The sequence below is a fragment of the Zeugodacus cucurbitae genome, chromosome 3, assembly GCF_028554725.1.
Source record: "Zeugodacus cucurbitae isolate PBARC_wt_2022May chromosome 3, idZeuCucr1.2, whole genome shotgun sequence".
In the NCBI taxonomy this organism is placed as follows: domain Eukaryota; kingdom Metazoa; phylum Arthropoda; class Insecta; order Diptera; family Tephritidae; genus Zeugodacus; species Zeugodacus cucurbitae.
The window spans coordinates 8,936,447-8,958,643 of record NC_071668.1 but is presented as its reverse complement, the minus strand read 5'-3'; the positions used below and the strand labels follow the sequence as shown (position 1 = coordinate 8,958,643).

General features: G+C 35.1%; 1 protein-coding gene across 5 annotated transcripts in view; it reads left to right on the top strand.

The window, feature by feature from the left end:
- The window catches only part of LOC105217010 (protein decapentaplegic), a 114,051-nt gene extending 94,646 nt beyond the window's left edge, over positions 1-19,405 (top strand). For all 5 annotated transcript variants that reach the window (XM_054228155.1, XM_054228160.1, XM_054228159.1 and 2 more), the window contains exons 3-4: positions 11,988-13,298; positions 16,080-19,405. In XM_054228155.1, coding sequence (XP_054084130.1) covers positions 12,002-13,298; positions 16,080-16,966 — 2,184 coding nt within the window. In that variant the 5' untranslated portion in view covers positions 11,988-12,001 and the 3' untranslated portion in view covers positions 16,967-19,405. The remainder of the gene's footprint in view (positions 1-11,987; positions 13,299-16,079) is intronic.
- Positions 19,406-22,197: the final 2,792 nt, after the last annotated feature.

Here is a 22,197-nt window from a genome sequence, read left to right as displayed (position 1 = left end):
TCCTCAAATTATAGGGTTTAAGAGATCTTTTGTCTTTGAGCGATACGATCAAACTTTTTCCACCTGGCATTTGGTATTGCTTTTATGTGGATTTTCGAGGTTATATTATACATCAAAATCGAGGATCGATAGCAAATCTGCTTTTGTCAAGTCTTATAGAACCCCGTAACGCAACTTAACCTTGGTTAAAGTATGCTAGACTCTGTTGACGCTGATTCGAGGCATTGCAAAAGCAGGTTCCATAAACTTATCTTTCGGAGTACATCGCTCTGGAGGTGTTCCATTACTATTCTGTGTATCAAAACTAGGTTAGATTCTTACTATTGATTGCTGCTACTTGAAGGTATTCTAATAGGAGGCGCCATTTTTTGAGGAAATCACATGATTTCTTTTCGGGATAACGGTGGTATTTCTATATTCTTTGGCAAGATTCCAAATCATAATTTTATGGTGTTTTTTTTTTTGATAAATGAAGATTTTAAATGATTGGTATTTATTGAGCTGAGTTTTAAGATAATACGAAAAAAAGCTGAACTTGAGTTATGACTTTTTTGTGATTTTTGATGAAAATTTAGATAACTTTTTGATATGACTAAACTTTTTTCAATATTATGTGAATAAATTAATAACAAAATTATTGATAATCACATACATATAAGGGGCCATTATAAACAGAGAATTAACCCGTCTCAGAATTGGACAAAATTAAGTTATGCTGTTATAACTTTTTGACGAAAATCATTCACTTTCTAAATGAAAAAAAATCTTTTTGATGAATTTTAATAGAGAATACGTTGAAATATAATTCTATTTATAACAAAAAAGGGTTGCCAACTGTCCGATTTTTATTTTATTTTTTTTATTCAATTTTTTTTGTAAAAAAATTGCCAAATATGTCCTTTTCAAACAAAATAATTTGAAATAATAAAAAAAATGTTCAGCAAAAATCAAGCTTTAAGTAAATATAATATTGAGCATTTCTGGACTTTGAGCACACGTCCCCGCCATTATTGCTATCAAATGTCATAAATATTTACTGCCATATAAACACATATGCTTTTATACAAAAATTGCAGTGAATATAATCGAGTAAAGGTGCTTTCTTGTATAGCTAGTATACAAATGCACATACATCCTTTATGAAATGAAACTGCACTGCATGCACAAACACCTTTGCACCGCGCCTTGCCAACGTCCAATTTAATTATTTTGACAAGCGCCGCTGGTCTGTGTGTTGGCGCATTTAAAAGGATTGATTGCATTGCAATGATGAATAAATAAACAAACAGCATTGAATTGAGTTCACAACTCAATTTTTGACATGATAGTAAAATGCGGTGTTGCTATTGTTGTTGTTTTCAATTTTTTTCGCTCAGCTGTAAAGGCAATCCGACTTGACTTGACTTGACTTCTTTAAACGCGCACAATTACAATGGATTATGATTGTATATGAAGTATATAAAGTGCTGGCATATTATTGGCCAAAGACATTAATAATGTGAAAGTGCATAAAAAAAGTGCAACAACAAAAGCAATAAACACGCGCACGCACATTTACATATACGCACAGCTGCATTCGCGCACAATTTATGCGCGCTTCACTTGAATATATATGAATATGTGTGTGTGTGTGTGTTAGTATTGTTGTTGTTATTGGTGTAAACAACACGCAACGCAAGGCTGGCAGGCAATTCATCATATTTTCCGGCTTCAATCAAATAAAAAAGTACACAAAAAAAAACATATGGTTGCTATTTCATTGTAGTTGTTGTTGTTGTGCTCACTCAAAAATAGCTACAACACTTTATTGTAAACAACAACAACTGCCAAGCACATCACATATCTGCGTTTTATTACTTTCATAATTTCGATTTTTATTTATTTATAGTATATTAGTTGTTGTTGTTGTTGTTGTTGCCTTGTGTTTTGTTTTTGCACCTACGCAAACGCCAAACGGCTGTTCCATTTGAAAAGAGAGTTGCATGTTGTTGTTGCTATTGTTGTTTGGTGATTTTTCACATAATTTCATTTAATTATAACTATTTGAATTTGAGCGCAAATAAATGTGTGTATTTTGGAATATATTTAAAATAGATTGATTTTACAAGGAAGCTACATGCATACATATATATACAGACAGACGTAAATACGTAAATCCAGACAACTACGCCAGTAGTGACGCCACACTAAACAAATCATGAGATAATTGCAGCCAGCTGCTCCAGCGGCTTTGTCTCACCTGTTGTTGTTGTCTGGATGAAATAATAATTCGGCAGAAAATTCAAATTGGCATATGAACATATATATGTATGTATCATTATATATATATTTGTATGTCCATATGTGATTTTGCAGTTTTCACAACCTTCACCTCTATTATTAGCGAATTTCGCACGAAAATTTATTTTGATTTATCCACATATTTACATGTGTACTGATTTTCATGTTTATCTAAGTGTCTGTTATGCCTTTCTTGGCTTGTGGTTTGTAGTTACAATGAATTTTTGAAAAATACCACAGATTATTCTAAGTGTTTCTAAAATAGTTTGAAATGCCATTCCCTCCTGTCTTAGGTCCAACAAATTAAATTTCATCAATTAACACTACTTTGTTCCAGTATTTTACTTATATCCTATTGTGACAGCCTTATTCTGAGCTTACACTTCAATTCTAAACCCCTTAAGATTATGCCTAAACAAATCTGACTAATATATGAATCTCACATAATTAAAGTTTAACATAACCTCGGTTAATTTAATCAATTTAGGGACATATATTTGAAACCCCTCTACATACTACACTCATAATCCCACTTATTTGAACCTAGCCTGGTCATATATAATGTAACATAACCTCAGTTTTCCTCCTTAAAACTTAATAACCTCCATTATAAGGTTTTTTCTTCAAGTTCTTCTTCCTTCTAGCTCACTTTCAATGTATTTTCACACACACAGCAGACAGAATTGAAATTCTCCACTTCGTTATCAATAAAATGTTTAAAAAACCGAAGTAAAGGAACTAACAAACTTCAAACAAGTTTGGATTTCTTAACTTCTTTACCCAAATCAATGCTTCGCCAACAGTTATTTGGACATAGTGCCCAACTCACCATTATTTGATAATGAGAAGCAATTTTTAATCCACTTCTATTTTCGATATCAGTTGGAAACTATCATCGAAGCCACGCCTTTAAAAAGTATTTTTGACAATTCTCAAATATATTCAGCTTTACGCCGAAAAGTAGGCAATGCTGGATTAAATTTCACTTAATATAATATATCAGACAAAATTTTAAACTCATTGTATATGGAAATGTTTCAAAAGGTATTGAGTAAATATTTATAGACATTAATAGCGTTTTATTTTCTCAAAAAATGTAACATTTATTCTGCCCCGTACTCGGATTTTCAAATTTTTCAAGTGAGACTTATCCAGCATAATTAATAGAAAAATATTTATTTTTTTCTTTTATCATGTTAAAAGTGGAACACATTCAAAGTGGTAATGCATTTGCATACTGTTGAAATATAAAGAGTCAGCATTTTCATTGAGAAAAGAAAACGTTATAAGCTAATTTCTGCACCCTAAATGTAGGCAACATTTAATTTAATTTATACACTTCTACTTAATTTTTTGTTCCTCAGCTGCCTAAATTTTATCTAAACGCCTATAGTTTCCTTAATAGTTATTGCACCAATCTACGTATACCCTAAAAGTAGGCAAATCCCATACAACTAGCCTAACCTGAAATTCCGTCACTTTTTTCTGCATGAGTTGAATACAATGACTCGTATTATTAACGGCGAGCCGAAATGTAGTTTAAAAGTTGCATTTGTACCATTTTCATATATTTTTATTGCCTATCATCCTAAATGTAGGCAATATTTTTTAGAAAAACTGTGTAATACAAATTTCAAAGATAATCTGTTGTTTTTCGTGTATTTTGATTTCATCAGGATCCAATTTTACTACTCTAACAAATAGTCTAGTTCACTTAGATATTGCTGACATAAATAAAACCAGAAAAAAATCGGGAACAAATTATCTGAGAAAAGATAATGAATCAATAGTAATGAAATGAAGTTTTACATAAATTTTAATATTAATAGTATATATATGTATAAACCGCTAGTTTTGCCACAAGTAAACAAATGAATTTCATATTTTTGTTGAAAAAAAATAGAAATATTCACAAAACTGCAACAGCTGTTGCCTTTCGTTTTTCTATGAACGATTATTTTTCTAATAGTTTGCGTAAATAATATAAAATGTGTGTGTATGTATATATTAATATTTTGCCGCGTACCGTCAGTTGTAGCGGTTAAACTACGTGTGAAATTACCTAGACACACATACATGCAATACATATATACAAATGTACGTCAGAGTTGCTGTTGGCGCCTTTCGAGCATGCAACAACAGGCTTGTCGTGTATACTATTCTACCTCTACAAAAAATATGTTGTTGTTGTAATTTTAATGAAAACGCAAAAGTGTTTCACAACTAATTCTTCAGCATGTTAGACAATTTAAAGGCAGATTCGCGAATCTGTCTATATACCTAGCCGCCAATAAGCGCCATTGCCGCCGTCACCACAGTGTATACATGTGTATTCTACCAAAAAACATTTTTTGGTCTAGTCACTCTTTCAACAGGTTTGTTCTATTTAAATATTTTTTGTTTTTATTTTTTTTTTCACTTTTACTTTTTCACTTTTTTGTGGCAGCAACACCTTCTTTTCGCCAGCGCCTGCTAACGTCATCAGTGGCGCGTTTGCTGTTGTTGTTGCTACTTCTTTCGGGTATTACCTATCTGTGTGCATGCCCCTTTTTTATAAGGAAATTGTGTGGCGAAAATCACATTTTGATACATTGCAAACATTTTTATTTCGAGAATCACTACTCAGAATACACACGGCCAAATCATGGCCACTGGAAGGTGTTTTTTCTGCTTCTTGGGGGCTGTTGTGGCGTGTTAGAAGAATATATATAGTTGTTGCTTAGCCGGCGTGTAGCGCACAGTTAGCTGGTGAACGCTCAGTCGGCTGGAAGTGTTTGTATTCGAAGATTCAAAGCAGTTAGCAGCTGATAAGCCGGCCGGTTCAAGTTAATTCGAAAAATCGAAGATTATTACGAAAACGAAGAAAAGTTCCAAAGTGAAGAAAGCGCAAATGTTATTAATACAATATAATATTTTTGAATATATATTATATTTAAATGAAAAAATTAAAGAAATGATTTTTATAAAGTAAAAAAAAAAATGTTTTAATAAAAAAAAATTAATATTGAAATCGTGAAAAATATGAAAACAATTTTTACTAATTGAAGAAATATTTTTATAAATCAAAAATAATTTCAATAAATTCAGCAAATAAAAGAAAAACATTTAAAATTTTTTTTTTTAATTCTAAATTTCCCAAAAAGAAAAAATTAGTTTAAAAAAAATATTTTTTAAAATTATAATTTTTTTTAATTTTCAAAAATTCTAAATTTTTTGAAAAAAAAATTATGAATGAATAAAAAAGCGCAAACCACAATACAAAAAATTAAAAAATTACAACAAAAACGCATAAACCATTATTGCCAATTCACTTCTGCCTTCTGCTACGCCTACAACCCGGCCATAAACAAAAGTCAACAAATTGAAAACTAAACTTACCAACAACAACAACAAGCCCACAGCAAATAGTTCGCATTTCATTTCCACAATTTCAACAAATAATGGGTAATTATGCAATTATAATAATTTAAATAAGCAATTATGTATGAAATGTTTGGCAATTAATTTTATGAAGCGCACCGCATGCTGTGGGTGGCAAATAAATTAATGTGCTGCAGTATTTGCGAAAAAAAAAAACCCAACAACAACAATAATAAAACGAGCAAACAGTGTGAATATACATATCGACATAGTATATATAAGTAGTGAGAGGTTATATACCCACTTGTGCTGGTATCAAATAGTTTTCCGCACGCTTTTGCTGCCATTCTAACGGTGTTTTCAGTTCAATCACGCATAGCACGTTTCAATTGGTTGTGATTATTTTGTTGCCTAAAAGGAAACATGTTCAAAATGTACAAAAATGACGTTTTTGGCAACAAATTTTCAATTAATTGTATGTAATTAAAGAATGGGCAAACTGTTTGAGAAAGTTGAAGAGAAAGTCCTTGTGAGAATGTATATTTTTCAACAAAAATTTCAATTTTAATTTTCAGTGAGGTTTTTAAAACACAAACATTGATTTAGTCAATTAGTGAATTTTTCTTTTACTAAGGCTATTAATTGAGTTAATTAGTTAATTTGTTCCTTTCATAGGCCCACTAAAGGTAGTAATAAGTGTATTTGAACTTTCCTAAACTCAATGAATTGTGTCGATTAAGAAATTTCTAATTTATTGAGCCTACTAATTGAGTCAATTAATTCATTTTTAGTAAACTAAATGTGTTGTTAAGTTGTTAAATGAATTTTTCATTACCAAAGCTTAAATAATTGAGTCAATTAATGATTGTTTGTTTTCCTAAACGTACCAATTATTTAATTTTACGATTCCGAAGGCCAATAATTATGTTAGTTAGTGGAATTTTTATTACTTAAGCTAACTAATTACGTAATTTGGTAAATTATTGGATTCTTAAGCCCACTAATTGAGTCAATTAGTACATTTTTGCTTTCGGATGCAAACTTGATTGAATCGATTAATATATATTTTCGTTTCCTAACTCTAATTGAGTCAAATAGTGAAATTTGACCATCCCATATCTACTTATTGAATCAATTATTACATTTCTCCTATCTATCGATTATTACATTTTTTCGTTTCCTTACTCTAATAGCGTCAATTAGTGAAATTTAACTGTCCTATGTATAGTATAAAATCAAAAAATTAAGTAAATTAGTGAAATGCGGGATTCCTAACCCCACTAATTGAGTCAATTAGTAAATTTTTGCTTTCTGAAGCACACTTGATTGAATAGTTTAAAACATATTTTAATTTTACTCTAATAGAGTCAATTAGTGAAATTTGACCTCATACCTACTTATTGAATAAAATTTCTTGTTAAATAATCACTTCTTTCCCACCGGTTCCCTTCAAGAGTAATAATTTCGTATTTGTAGTAAGTTGGTATTAGTCTTCTTAATTATGAACTCACCCAAGAGGCTGTTGCCGCAATACCCCACAGGCGCACAAAAGGGTTAACCTATCCCCTCGAAAATACACCCTGTTGCTGAGTCATAAAATTCGAACCCGAAAAAAGCCTTCAAGCATAGGTAAACATACAACAACTCTCTCTCTCTCTGTGTGTTCGCTTGTAAAGAAATTCAAATTCGCTTATCTCGTGTGATCAGCAGCTCATTTACATATGCGTTGTCAAAACTATAACAAAATCATATTAAGTAAGGCAAATAATTGCGAGCGCGCCACACAAACAAGTTGTGGATAATTTTTTAATTTGTATACAAAATTTGGCGCGATTAATGCTAATTTCTCGCTCAATAATAATTTTGTGACTAAATGAATATGCTTTAGAATATAAAATATCGCATATAAATCGGATATTTAACAGGGCAAGTCTGTGATACTACGGTAATATTCTTAATAATCTAGATTGTGGACGTGTGTTCAAGCTTGTACGTAGAAAGCTGCGCAGAGCAGGTTTCTTTGGTGATACCACGCTTTTAGCGAGCTACTATGCAGAGATTTTTGTTGTTGATTTTTTCAGTAGCTGTTGTTGAGCTGGTGGAAATTCCCACCCGCAATTCATTCATCGCAAAATTCGTGTGTTCGCTGCTCCAGAAAGCGTAATCTATATATACATATCTACACTATATGTCAGCTACAACAATAATATATGTTATTGTTCTTGGTACAGGTACGATTCTATGCGTCTACTGTGCGTGAGAAGTTATTGACCGCATATGATTATTACTTCTTGTATTTTATTGTTGTTGTGCGGTGATTTTTATGGGGGGAATTTCCAGGACATGGTTTGCGCGTGGACCATGCTCTCGTTACTTTCATTGCCACATTTGCTTGGAGAGGGCGGTATAATGAGTTGTTGTAGCAAGTTTATTGTTGTTGTTGTAATTCAATGTTGTTATTTTTTGTTATGCGACGGCGGCAATTGTCACTGATCCACTCATAATTTCATAGCAAAGCGTCTAATTTTCCGATACACACACACGCGAAGATACCTGATTTATTATCAGCTCGTCAAGATCTTGGGTTCATACACGTTCGGACGCTCATAGCTCATCGTGGCAAGGAATTAAACTCAATTACCCCCTGGCGTGTGCTAAAGAATAATTTTTGGTGTTTTTTTTCTCTCAATTTTTAAGATTTTCTCTAAATTTGTTGCTGCTGCCTACCTTGTTGCACTCCACTTAGTGCGAGTCTTCGATTTCGAGTCTGCATACTTAATGCGATAAGATTTTAATCTAACAAAATTTAGCTGCACCAAAAAAAAAACAAGTAAATTTCTACACTGATTGTTGTTGTTGTTGTTGTTGTTGTAATTTTATAATTTGTTCGTAACACAGTTATGGTGCTACATTAGTGTTGTACACACTAAACGTGGCAAGCATAATAATAAATTTCAGTTTAGTTATTTTATGCGGGTTCTTCCTCTTCTTCGACGGCCCTTCTGAGTTGCGCTTGTTAGCCGAGCTGTTGATTATGAATTGTTGCTGTGATTGTGATTTTCTTGGTGTTCTCGTACACGTTTCATGCCTTTTCAAAATTGTTTTTTTTTTTTTTTTGTTGTTTTCGTTAATAATTTTTTTGGTTTATGAATTCCCTCTCTCCAATGGTGTCTAAGCGACACCCATCGCTTTGTTTGAGATAAAAATCTTAAAATCTCGACAGCGGAAATGACATTTATTACTAGAAATACTTTGATATTATTCAATATACACTATACGAGTATATCTATAGGCATTTACTTATATTTTTTTGGATTTTTAAGTGCTCACAGAAATTATGGCAAACGATCATTTAGTAAATTGGTTGGAAAAATGCATTTTCGCCTCAGAAGTGCCGCTGTCTTGGATTCTTTATACCCTCGCTTAAGTCGTCGAAGATTTTGGTGTATGGTTTTATTGTTGTTGTTGTCGATTTCTAATTGCATATTGCACAAGTTGTTGTTTTTGTTGCTACATTTGTACCTATATACGATACATATGTATCTAGATTGATGAAGTTAACTAGGCGTGAGCGAGGAGCGCTCAAAAATACCTTGCTTGGGAAAATTATAAATGTGACGGTGTAGGAAATTTTATAGTTTCGATTTTGATTTGATTGTAATTGATAAAGAATTGACTTAAGAATATAAAAAAACAGTTTCAAAGCTGAAAACTGGCCATGACTATCACTATCTCCTTGGGAGCTCATATCACCATGATCTTGGTCTAGCAGATAACTTTTAGAACTCTATTTCGAATTATGAAGTGTTTTCTAAGGTTTCAGATAAAGCAATAATCAATATTGAAACATTTTAGGTGCTACATATTCCTTCTGTCTCTGCTAATATTGTTGTTGTATGTATGTCTTAATTTTCTGAATTATCTGTGAGTGAAATACTGAATCCAAGGAGACAACCAAATGACCAAATATCGGAATTAGTAATACTAGAAAGTGCACCGCGACAATTTCTTAGTTCTTCTGCCGAGAAATTGTCTTGAAAAGCTACAGTAAAGGAGCAAAATTAGCTTCACTTCGGTATTTTAGGCTTCCTGTAGTCTCTGACGTATTTGCAATGAATGATTTTATCAAATGTGCCAGAAAACAACTTTTTTCTAATAAAAATGCCTTCTTTAGACATTTTTAGGGAGGAAATTAATCTTATATACATTGGAACAACAACAAATGAATGCCATGCCTTTCTCAAATTGCATACAAAATTTAGAATACATATCTAGGCGGACATCTAGGTGAAATCAAGCAAATTTGTATAGAAATTATTGGGTTAGGATATACATAAATGGAAATGCATAGAAATCAAGCGGTAAATCACTAAATTTGGTCAGTACAAATAGGTATTTATATATAATTTATAAAAATTTTAAGCTTTTAGGAAGCTTTTCCGTACGAACTACTACAGATATATATATAGTTACACACTTATATGAGAATCGTGAACCCTTTTCATGCTCTAATATCTATAGACCCCTTCTGACACACTATTTTCTGACGCCAAATGGTATCAAAGCGACAGTAAAATTATTTTTCAACACCTAAAAAGGATTATGTGATCCTCTTTCTTAATCTAGTAACTATATATACCGCTTCTGATATATTCTTTATTAAATGTAAAAGGATTAAAAGCTTCGGTAACAAAATTTCATAGCGACAAATTTTCGGAGTAGAACTCTACATTTAATGTCAATTAAGAAGATTTAGTGGGCTAAATGGTGTCTTAAAACATATAAAATATTCTTTATTAAATCTAAATGGACTAGAAGCTTCGGTAATATAATATCATAACGGCAAAACTAATTTTTACGTCCCAAAAACAAATTTTCGGAGCAGAACTCTACTGCTAATGTCAATTAAGAAGATTTAGTGGGATATTGATCGGATTATACGAAACCAAGTGTCCGTACTTTGAATAGATTGAGTTTAAAGGAAACTCATTTTATATTACACGCAAAATAATAATTGTATCACTGCAGCGCGTCGGGTTTTTTCGCATTTTGCCCACAGCAAAACAATATGCGCAAGTTAATAGTGCAATTCATGCCTGTTGATAAACACTTTGCTGATGCTTTGATCATTATCCTTGGGAATACCCAGAATTCTTACATTAGCGGTAGTTGCAGAATGTAATATTTTTTATTGTATTTGCATATTTTCATTTATGGCATAATAACGCCCATCGAAAAATAGAATATTTGCATGCCAGCGCACACGCATACACACGTACAAAAAGATACCTGTATGCTATAACATATATAGAGGAAAATACATTGACCGAGAAAAAAACAAGTGAAAAGGATATGCCTTGCCATTTGCCCTTCCTTGCGCGCGAAATCATTCAGCGAATACGCGGAAATACTCGGCTACTACTAACACCACGCATTGTACCTGTTGCAAGCGACAGTGCACTTGTATGGGTAAATACGCAGCTGCGCAAGTGCAACGACGAGTATTGCATTGGCATTGCAGCAGGTACATGCGATTGTAGCGCGAATATTGCGAAGGGTTTCAGCTGAGAGAGAGCGCTGAACTAGCTTGTTGATTAGTAGTAAGATTATTGTTGTTGTACTACGATCATTGTTGTTGCTGTATGCAGCAAGCAGACGTGTCGTGTGTTTACTTATGTATGAAGAGTATATAGTGAGTATCAGGGAGTCTGAGAGTGTGGAAGAGTCTTCAAATGCTGATACTTTTGTATTGGGAGTGTGAGAGTAATTGAGTTAATCAATTTATTATAAATTTATTAAATAAAAACTCATGGGAGTTATATTCCACTCAATTTTGAGCGTAAATTGAGTTAGAAAATTTTATTAATTGAGCTATACAATAACTAGTTGCACGCCTCTACCGCAAGTAAGCGCCCATTTCCTTATAAAAGCATGCGCGCTCTCACTTGCGCTCAGAGTTATGATACTGCTAAGCATGCCAGAGATACTTGAGCTCCCAACCACCATCAACGCCACCACCACAAACACCAGCCATCATCACTACTACAGCAAATAGTACGTTAAACGCTGCACTTGTTCGCTGGTGTTGTTACTCTCAGTTGTGAGTATTTACACTCACTCAACTTGCGCTCAATATTGTCGTAGCGTAGTGCCTACAGTTGTCCGTTCATGTATATACTTAGTTAGTTAGCTAATGCCAAGCACTTGGCATTTGCTACTCAACCGTTTAGTTGGCGTGTTCGTTCGTTCGGTCGCTCGCAGTTTTTTAAACACCATTCGTTCGTTCGATCCGTTGTTAACCCTTTGACTAACGCTGAGCCATTTTCCATGGTTTTGTATCGTTTCAGAGTTGAAAGCGACCATGCGCGCATGGCTTCTACTCCTCGCAGTGCTGGCGACTTTTCAACCGTTCGTTCAAGTTGCTAGCACCGAGGATATTACGTCGAGTTTCATACAGGCGATATCACCGTCAGTAAAGGAACTGAAACAGCAACAGCAGCAAGACTTATTGCAATTGGAGCAAAGCCGTGACACGCGACACACAAAATACAACAACAATAATAATAATACTCAACAATTTGTGGCAAGCAGACAATTAACGGCATTAAGCCCAGTTATCGATATAACCGCGTTATCAGTGACCAAGAGAACACAACCACAAACAAAAGCAAAAACATCGATCGCTACGATCTTCAGCTACAATAAGCGCAGTGATAGTGATATTATTTATACAAATAACGGTAATAATTTCAATCCAACTAGTTCCAAGGATAATCAAGAACAAAGCAGTGAAGTGAAACAAAACAAAAACAAATTCAATAAAGTGAATACAAAACAACAAAAACACAACGAAGTGAACGATAAGCAAAATTTAGTAGAAATTACAACAAATAAAAACAGAAACAACAACGCAGTGCAAGTGCAACAATTAGCAAATACTAGCGATAAAACAGCAACAATAAAAACAAAAAGTACTAAAAAGTTGCAAGCAATAAGTGCAACAGTGAAGTTAAGTGAACAAGTGCACGAAGCAGAAGCAGCAGAAGAAGTGAAAAGCGAAATTACAACAACCAATAAAATGGCTATACAGGAGCACAGCAAGCGGCACAGAAATCATAAGCATCATCATCAGCAACAACACAGCAAAATTGCTGCCGAGCAACAACCAGCGACAGCGACGGATGCGAACGAGCGTTTAGCGACGGCAGAACGCTTGACAGCCGTCAGCGATGAAAGCGCCACAGCGCATCTAGAAGCTGCTGAAAAACTAGCGCAGGATGCCAGACAGGCCTACAATGCGCCTCCTAAGTCTAAAAACGCATCCGCCGCGTCCGACAGCGACGATGATGTCGATGCCGATAGCAGCGAGGATGAGAGCACAAGCGATGTCACAGAACCCGCCACATACAGTAATAAGGAGATTATTGGGGACAAATTGAAACCCGATCCTTCGACGCTAGTCCAAATCGAGAATAGCCTTCTGTCGCTATTCAATATGAAGAGGCCACCAAAAATTGATCGTTCCAAAATCATCATACCCGAAGCGATGAAACAATTGTATGCGCAAATTATGGGCCACGAATTGGATATGGATAATATACGCAGGCCGAGTATGCTGTCACGTTCGGCGAATACAGTACGAAGTTTTACACATATAGGTGAGTGGCGAAAATTATTTCATTATATTTCTTATTTATATTTAAAGTTTTGAAGCTTTAGGGTCTCTAATGAGAAAATTTCCAATAGCATATAGATTACCGTCGGCCCCCTATTGAATTAACTTTAACTCAGTTATTATATTTTAAGTAAGACCAAATACACATCAGATCTCAAAGCAGCTTTTGCAGTCCCCTGAACTCACAAGATGTCCTCATGTATACTATTAGTCATTTGCTGATCAATTCTCGAAATTAGTGTCTTTCATTAACTTGATGTCTCTGATGACTCATCATCTGACTAAGATATTTCAATACTTATGAAATCATTAGCTGTTGAACCGCATGGACAATCTACTACAATATGTTCTCTTAATATAATTTGTGAACCTTCTAGAGATGTTCCACTTTTAAATAGTCTATGAAGATCCCTATAATTAAGAATTTATTTTGAAACATCCAGAAGCTTTAATTTTATAAACGAAAATTAGCAAAATTGACTTAATTGAGTTGTCTCTCATATAATCTGTGCTTGATTTTGAAGATTGTCATATAAGCTAAATTATTTTGTGACCAAACACCAAAAGAACACTCGAAATTTCAAATTGCTTAATTAAGCGACCTTAATGAAGTCAGTAAAAACCAATCGATTTCAAATTACAGATTAAATTAAGTATGATTAATTAAAAGTTTAGAAGACATAATTCCATTAGTCTAAGTAACATAACTTGGCTTTAAGAAAACGGTAATAAGATTTGAGGTTGCTGACGGAGTTTTTGGCTTATAAATTGTATAATCATGCTTTTAAAACCCAAAAGAACACTCAGAGTTCTAAATTCGCTTAATTAAGCGACTTCAAAGAAAATTATAAAAAATGAAAAAAATAGACCTATAGCAAGGTTTTTTGAAATTATAGATTATTTGTAACATTTTCTCGATTATATAAGTATTTCAAAATTGATTTTAACCCCAAATTGGCAAAATCGAATCTTTCACCTAGAGAATTATCGGATTTCGTATAATGGTGCAATGAAATTTTAATGCGAGAATCCCTTTACAAAATATATTATGAAATAAAAATCACAGCTCCTCAATGTACTGAAACCAAAAACTACAATCTGTAGCATCCACTATTGAGGTATCTTCATGCAACATACACTTGAATTTAGCTCAGCCCATTTGTGCCACAATCTAACGCCGCCACTTCAAATACTATTATTTCGGTGATTTATGTGAAGAGCAGCATCTTCACAACCTGAATGCGGAATTGTTTTGCGCGCAATGACCTTGAAATCGATTCAATGGAAATGCGTTAAGCCAAAACACAAATACACATATACACATATATAAGGCATACGTATATTGTTTAGTTAAGTGTCTACACATAATAATACAAAACACTTGTTCTGCCAGCACAATTTAACTAATAACAATTATTACAAAGCATATTTGCGAGCACGAATGCCAAAAGCGATTACAAAGAAGCGCAAAATGCACGAAACGCTCGAGCGAATCACGCAAACAGCTTGGCTTGGCCTGGACCTCAAATGGCTCGAGTCACACATCGACAGCGACAGTTAGGCCCACCAAAATGTCCGTTTTACCTGTGCGCGATTGGTGCGAAATGCAAGTGCAACGTGCAGCATAGCAACAAAAACAACGAGCAGAGACAAAAAGGTGCATCACAGCAAATGCTTTGTAACTGAGACTCTTGCAAGTGTGTGCGTGTGTGTGTGTGCAGGGCGATCCTTTCATTTACCGCTTAATGCAAAATCCTTAAAATCCTACTGTGCATTCGAGTGCTCGGCCATTGTGCCGGGGTACTTGAGATTCGCCTCGAAAGGTGTTCATAACAAATTCCAGCAGCGTTTGTTACCTATGGCGCATTCCCGCTTAGATTTCAAGTACTGCGAATAATTTGTTATTGTTCGTGTCGCTTTAGTCTCAGCGCTAAGCGTTGTTCTGCAGCGACAACGGCGGGTTGCCATTGCATTACAATTGTAGTCAGCCACGGGGACGACTGTGGGAATGTGTGAATTCTATTGTTTCGAGCGTTGTGAGTGTTTATTTTGCAACTCAATGGCAGCTGAGTGTGACGTAAAGTACTCAATATTGTGTCAATTACGGTGATGCCATATCTCTTTGAGGGGATCCTTGCATTATTTGAAGCGGAGATTGCGCAAACTTCGACTGAGGTTGATCCAAGAGTCGAAAGAGGAGCAACTAGCGGGCTAATTATCAAGCTATGTCTATATAAGATCCATTACAAAGATCCAATTCGACTCGAAAGAGGTAGACGAACTGAGGATTCTCTTCATTTAACATTCCATAGTCGATATTGAAAAAAATATTCAAGAGGTTCTTGTTCTCATTGATTTTTCGACGTCTAACCGACCTCAGAACCTTTGAGATCGCCTGGAGAAGTGAAATAACGCCTTGAACGAAGTAAACTCTTTTCATTTTACTTCAGAAAGCTCTAAGTCATTCAACTTTTTCGCGAGTTTTGCATTCCCATTGATTCTGTCTAACCGATCTTAAATGATCCTGACATCAAAGACCTGAAGTCATCTTCGCAGATACTACAATTATTGATAAGTCTCGCATATAGTTCAAAGAATGATAGTGTGATCAATAATACGGAAAGAATTCGACCCTTAGCTTTAAAAATGATTTATTATTTTATCCCTATTTTATTATCCCTATTTTATATTTTAAGCTATAAAATCATATCCGATGTATTCAACTAATTCAACTTTCATTTCCCGTTCTCTCTTCCCTTTGCAGAAAGTAAAATTGACGATCGATTCCCGCATCATCATCGGTTTCGTTTGTACTTCAACGTGAAGAGCATACCCAACGAGGAGAAGTTGCGAGCTGCTGATCTGCAGCTATCACGTGAAGCCATCAGCGATGCAGTGCTTAGCGAGCACCTGGTGAATCGAACAAGCTACCAAGTGCTCGTCTACGACATTACACGAGTGGGTGTGCGTGGCAAGCGTGAGCCCAGCTATAAGCTGTTGGATAACAAAATGGTGCATTTGAATAGCACCGAAAAGGTGAGTTTCGACGTGCAGCGAGCGGTGGATCGGTGGTTGGCGACACCGAAAAAGAACTACGGTTTGCTGATTGAGGTGCGAACGCCGCGTACGCTCAAACCTGCGCAACATCAGCATGTACGACTGCGACGCAGCGTCGACGAGCCACACGATAGTTGGCAACACAAACAACCAGTGCTCTATGCCTACACCGATGATGGCAAACATCGAATGCGTACGGCGCGTGATACAACGACCAGTTCATCGCGTTCGAAGCGTGCCGGTCATCATCGACGGGCGCATCGTAGGAAAAATAGTGATGAGATATGCCGACGACATTCGCTGTATGTGGACTTTGCAGATGTCGGTTGGAGTGATTGGATTGTGGCGCCGCCGGGTTATGATGCATTCTACTGTCAGGGCAAATGTCCATTCCCGCTGGCCGAACATTTGAATTCGACAAATCATGCGGTCGTGCAAACCTTAGTCAATAACCTCAATCCGCGAAAGGTACCAAATGCCTGCTGTGTGCCAACACAGTTGGAGGGCATCTCAATGCTCTATCTGAATGATCAGAATACCGTTGTGCTAAAGAACTATCAGGATATGACGGTGGTCGGTTGTGGGTGTCGGTAATAAGGCGCTGCTAATGTGGAAGCAAGAAAACAAGTTAACAACAGCAATTAACAGTAAATGAAATGCTCGAAACACGACAACGACAAAGGCAACAGAGGAAGAAGCAACCAGACGAAACGAATAATAACGATTAACTGTTGATATTCGTTAACAAGATAAAAGAGAGAAACGAATGCAAATTGTACCAGAAGCCAAAACCAATGTCGTCGATGGCGTATTACGAATACATCGACCAAAATTTGATGTGTCCGAACGACCAGTGTATGTGTATGTGGATGCGTGATCGTGTTCGTGTGTGTGTGCATCAAGTCAACAAGCTGTTGCGACGGACAGCAGCGAAAAAGAGTGAAAGAGACACGTCACACGGCATGCGTGTGTGTGTGCGCCAATTCGTTAGCAACGCCATTAGAGCGGAACTGGAACAGAGAGAGAGCAACCGCTATGCGCTCGCTAAAGGACGAAAGGTCAGAGTTCACGCGAAGCGTTTAAGGCGGAATTTCACTCTCTCTCTCCCACACCACGCATACGTGCACACGAGCACACGCATCGGGAGCGCAAACGCATGAGAGAGCATTTAATGCTGGATTTCAAGCCGCTTCACGCTTTAATAAGTTTAAATTTTATTAAACGAAATGCAAACAAAATGGACTGAATATTATGAATTTTAAGTATACATTTTAGACTTTATTTCTTAAAATAGAGCAAGTTAATAAGTGGACAAAACACATGTAGTAAACAAAGAGAGCACAGCGCGCGCGCAAAGCTGAGAGTTAACACAGCAGACAGTTGCAGAAGCGCGTTCAATGAGAAAAACCACCAAAAATGATTGTCACAATTGACAGCCAGGCTGCCAAGACGTTCGACAATCGGTGAGAGCGCAGCGCACACATTTCGCGACCCCACAAGAGAGTATATTGAGAGCGCAATGGAGTTAGAATAAGAGAGCGCGCCGCCACCTATCGCCCAATGAAGTGAGCATCATCATCATTATCACCGCCTCCACCGCCGCCGCCGCCGCACAACTACTGTTCAACTAACGGCGCTGCTGAGCGCATGCCTTAAGCCGCGTACTTCTAACGCGTTGCCAACTATTTTGTATTATTTGTGGATCGTACTACTTCTCTGCGCAAACGCAACTGAGCTAGCTGAGCGCAATAATTTGTACAGTAGTGTTAAAAAATAAATAAACAATAAAATATTTTTATTATTAATTTTAAATAAATTAATTAATATTAATAAATGTCTTGTTAATTGTAATGTGTAAAGCGCGTAAAAATAGCATTTGTTTTTGTATTTTTATAATTTAATTTAATTTTTTTTTCGTTTTTTTTCTTTTTTTTTTTTACAATCGAATTGTGTCATTCGTAGTCACTGTAGCTGATTGAATTCAATTGAATAAGCGAGTCAAAGAAAACAGAAATGAATAAATTATTCAAATTGAATTTTGGGAAAAAGTGCTTTTATTGAAATTCCATAGAAAATTATATGATTTGCGCTTTCTTTCGAATCGAAGAGAGAGCACGCAGCAGCAAGCAACAGCAAGTGCATATAAATATCGGTGTACATATCGCTCTATCAATATATATATATTTATATTTATATATGTTTGTATGTGAAAATTCTAATTGATTATAGCTTATAGTTAACAATAAAGCGAGTAGAAAGCAAAAAGCACAACAACTACAACAATTATAAATAATTTACATATGTATGTATATTTGTTGCTGTGTCACAGCTGCGCTGCGCGGCACGCGGTCAGTTGCCCGCAGCCGCCGTCGGTTTTGCACCAATTGCCCTCGAATAATATACTGACCTATACTACTTATTATTTACATACTTATGTTAATGTATATGTATATTTTTTAAATTTAAAATTTAAGTATTTTTTAGCATTTTTTTTTAAATTAAATTAAATTATATTCAAATTGTTTGTGCAGTTGTGTGACGAATATGTTGATACTATTTTTAAATGAAATTAAAAACAAAAAAAGAATTATGCATAACTATTTTGTAAAGTGTTTTTTCTACTATCAATATACTGTATGTAATTGTATATGCATAAATGTATGTGTATGTTTTCCTAAAGAATATTGCAATCAACAAAAAAAAAAACAAAACAAAAATAATTATTATAAATATATATAAATTTTATTATATATAAATATATAGAATTTTTGTTTCTAATTAGTATATATTATAACTACGATAAATATATATATATATATATGTGTATGTATGTATGTAGTTTTTAACGATTTCGTTTTTTAAGTGGAAAAAATACTGAAAATTATGTTGAAATGTTATAAACAACACTCACAGACACACACACACACACCAACATAAATAAGAAACAAAACACACATTTTTATTTATTTATAAATATATATTTGAGAACAAAAACAAAGAAAACTCAACGAATGAAAGAAAAAAATATAAAACAAAATTTTTATACAAAAAATATATATGCGACCTTGGTTTTTATTTACTGGGAATGGAAGGAGTTGAAGGAGTGAGAGAAGACAATTTTCCAAGAAGAAGAAGTAGTGAAAAGCAAAATAAAATATTAGAAAATACTATAAAATCTTGGAAGATTAGAAAAATCAGAAATTTTGGTAGAAGAAACTTATAAAAAAAAACAGAAACAAGTTGATTTGAAAAAAATATTCGTGGAAAAAAATCGAATGACTACCCATTCATATAAAAATCGTTGGAGACTGGAAAACTGATGAGCCTACAAGGAGTTTTCAAAATTATTGTATTATACTTAGAACCACTCTCTTTTTCTGGCTTACTACAGGACGGTTGGATCTCGTATGAGCTTGGTGAGGTTGGCCAACCATCCGTACTAACATCGCTATAAGGGAATTACGACCCTTAGCCAGATTTGCCTTTCTGTAGATGTAGGGATTCAATGCGGTCGTTCGTTCTACGAGTGTGTTGTTTATCCAAGATGTTTAAAAGAACGCCAGAAAAAACCATCGGTACTTCCTTTTTGACTGCCCGGCTTTAGTAAGACTATGTTTTAAACACCTCAGATCTCATAACTTTAATCGTTCAGATCAATCAACTGGCCTTGAAAGTAATCGTCGTAGCAGATGTGACCTGTTTGGTATCACAAAGAACATGTCTACTTGTACATCTCGGGGATCAGCAATACAATTCGGAAACCAAACGATGGGATCTTGGCCAACTGTCATTACTTGCGATCATATGGGAACTACGATTCTTAGCCACGTTTGCTTTTCCGTAACTGTAGGGTTCCATGCGGTCGTTCATCAATGTTGTTTATCCAAGATGTTTAAAAGAACGCAAGAAAGAGCCATCGGTACTTCCTTTTTGACTGTCCGGCTTTTGTGAGACTATGTATAGAACGTCTTAGAACTAGATTATGACAATTCTGTAAATGTCTACAAAGTACTCAGAAATAGGTAGCCAGCATCCATAACTTCTACTGGGTTGAGATCTGTCAAAGAATCTACTAACATTCGTAAATGTATTGTGTGAGCTTTAGAGGGCACGAAATATTCCCGAGCCACCTCCTTCCAAGATTTGTCAAGTTTATAGATTTCTGAGGCTGTCGAAGCTATGGAGATGAAAGAGAGAGAAATGAAGATACTTATTTGCAGGTATGAGTATCTACACCACACATCATTTCGAACTCGTTTAAGTATATTCCACTCCCCCACTGATTAATCGGAATGAAAACTCGTGCGAATGTTGAGACTTTTTTTATGAAGTTTCTGACGTAAAATTTTTTTCTATATTTGACTTTCAATTCAAATATTCATATTAATTGAAGAGTTTCCAATCGCACAAACAACTGGTATAAATGGTATAAATCAAATAAACTGGCATAATCAAAAGACTTGGAGACATGGAGTCGAAATTGGTTTAAATCTCAAGCGACTTCATTCTAGATGGCAAAGACAGCAGTAACAAGCGGATGGCTTTAACTATATTTTCTCAAAGTACTCAGAAAAAGAAATCAAACAGAAACATATCCGATAATAGTTTTTACTCAACGCCTTAATATAGGCTACACATATATTTTAATTTTTCATATACGAAAATACCCGATTATCTTAGGAGGAACAAGCTACATAAAAATTTTTGCACTGCGCCATACTGTTGCCTATATATTCGGCTTTCTGTCGGGATTAAATTATTTATATACATACGATTTAGAGCCCACGATGGAGCTTTATGAACGGTATGATAGATAGAAATGCAGCAGCTTGCGGTCAGACGTTCTTGCGAACTCTACTTTCATGCAACCAGCCAATAAATAAAAAAAAAAACTTTTTAAATATCAAATTATAGATATTTTCTATCTAACTGAACCATCTACTAAAATAATTTGTACATGGGTAAGTAAATAAATACACAAATCACTTACCTTTAACACTCCTCCAACAGTCTGCCTGCTCAACAAATTGCTTTTAAACATTGATTTGGTATTTCCTTGACTACACTTCCGGCTCAAAATATTTTCACAAACCACGACATACGCATAAGAGTCATACACACACTCACGCTAAAACAAGAGCCTGAAACATAAAAGAAAGAAAAATAACAAGGGAAATCAATTACATGCGTACTTCCATTAACAAATTACAAGACAAAACTGCGAGATAAAATAATTATTGCTTACAGGAAAACAAAAAAAAAAAAAAACAAAAATAACAACAATAAATAAGAGTCATTGTGAGTGTAGAAATGGATAAAAACAAGGAAGCCACACTTTGCTTGCCCACTTAAATATTGATATTCAATACACTCGAGAAGATCAATTGATTGGCGAACAAAGGAGCAGCAGAATGAGAAGTGCAACCGTTTTAGGCGATGAAACGACACGCCGGCGCAAAACAGCACCAGCAGCAGGCAGCAGGAGCAACTGTAACACCCAAAGCAGCAGTAGTGGCTCGTTGATGGCAGCGCCCATTCATATTCATTCAATAAAATTACACAAAAACTCCTCAAGAAGCAGATGATGACTTGCACTAAGTTAAGCACATTTTATGCGGCAGATATATGAGATACCAGATACTACAAGATACTCGTCAACAATGTGGCATGATGAATATCGTTAAAATATGGATAAAAGATGATCGACGCAATGTGTTGAGGCACTTCAACGACAGCAAAGCGAAGCCGAGTAAATGTGTCAGTAATGGAACGCGACGCAATGACCAGCAGGTTGAGGGAATACGCCAGCTGTGCGGATGGGCGGA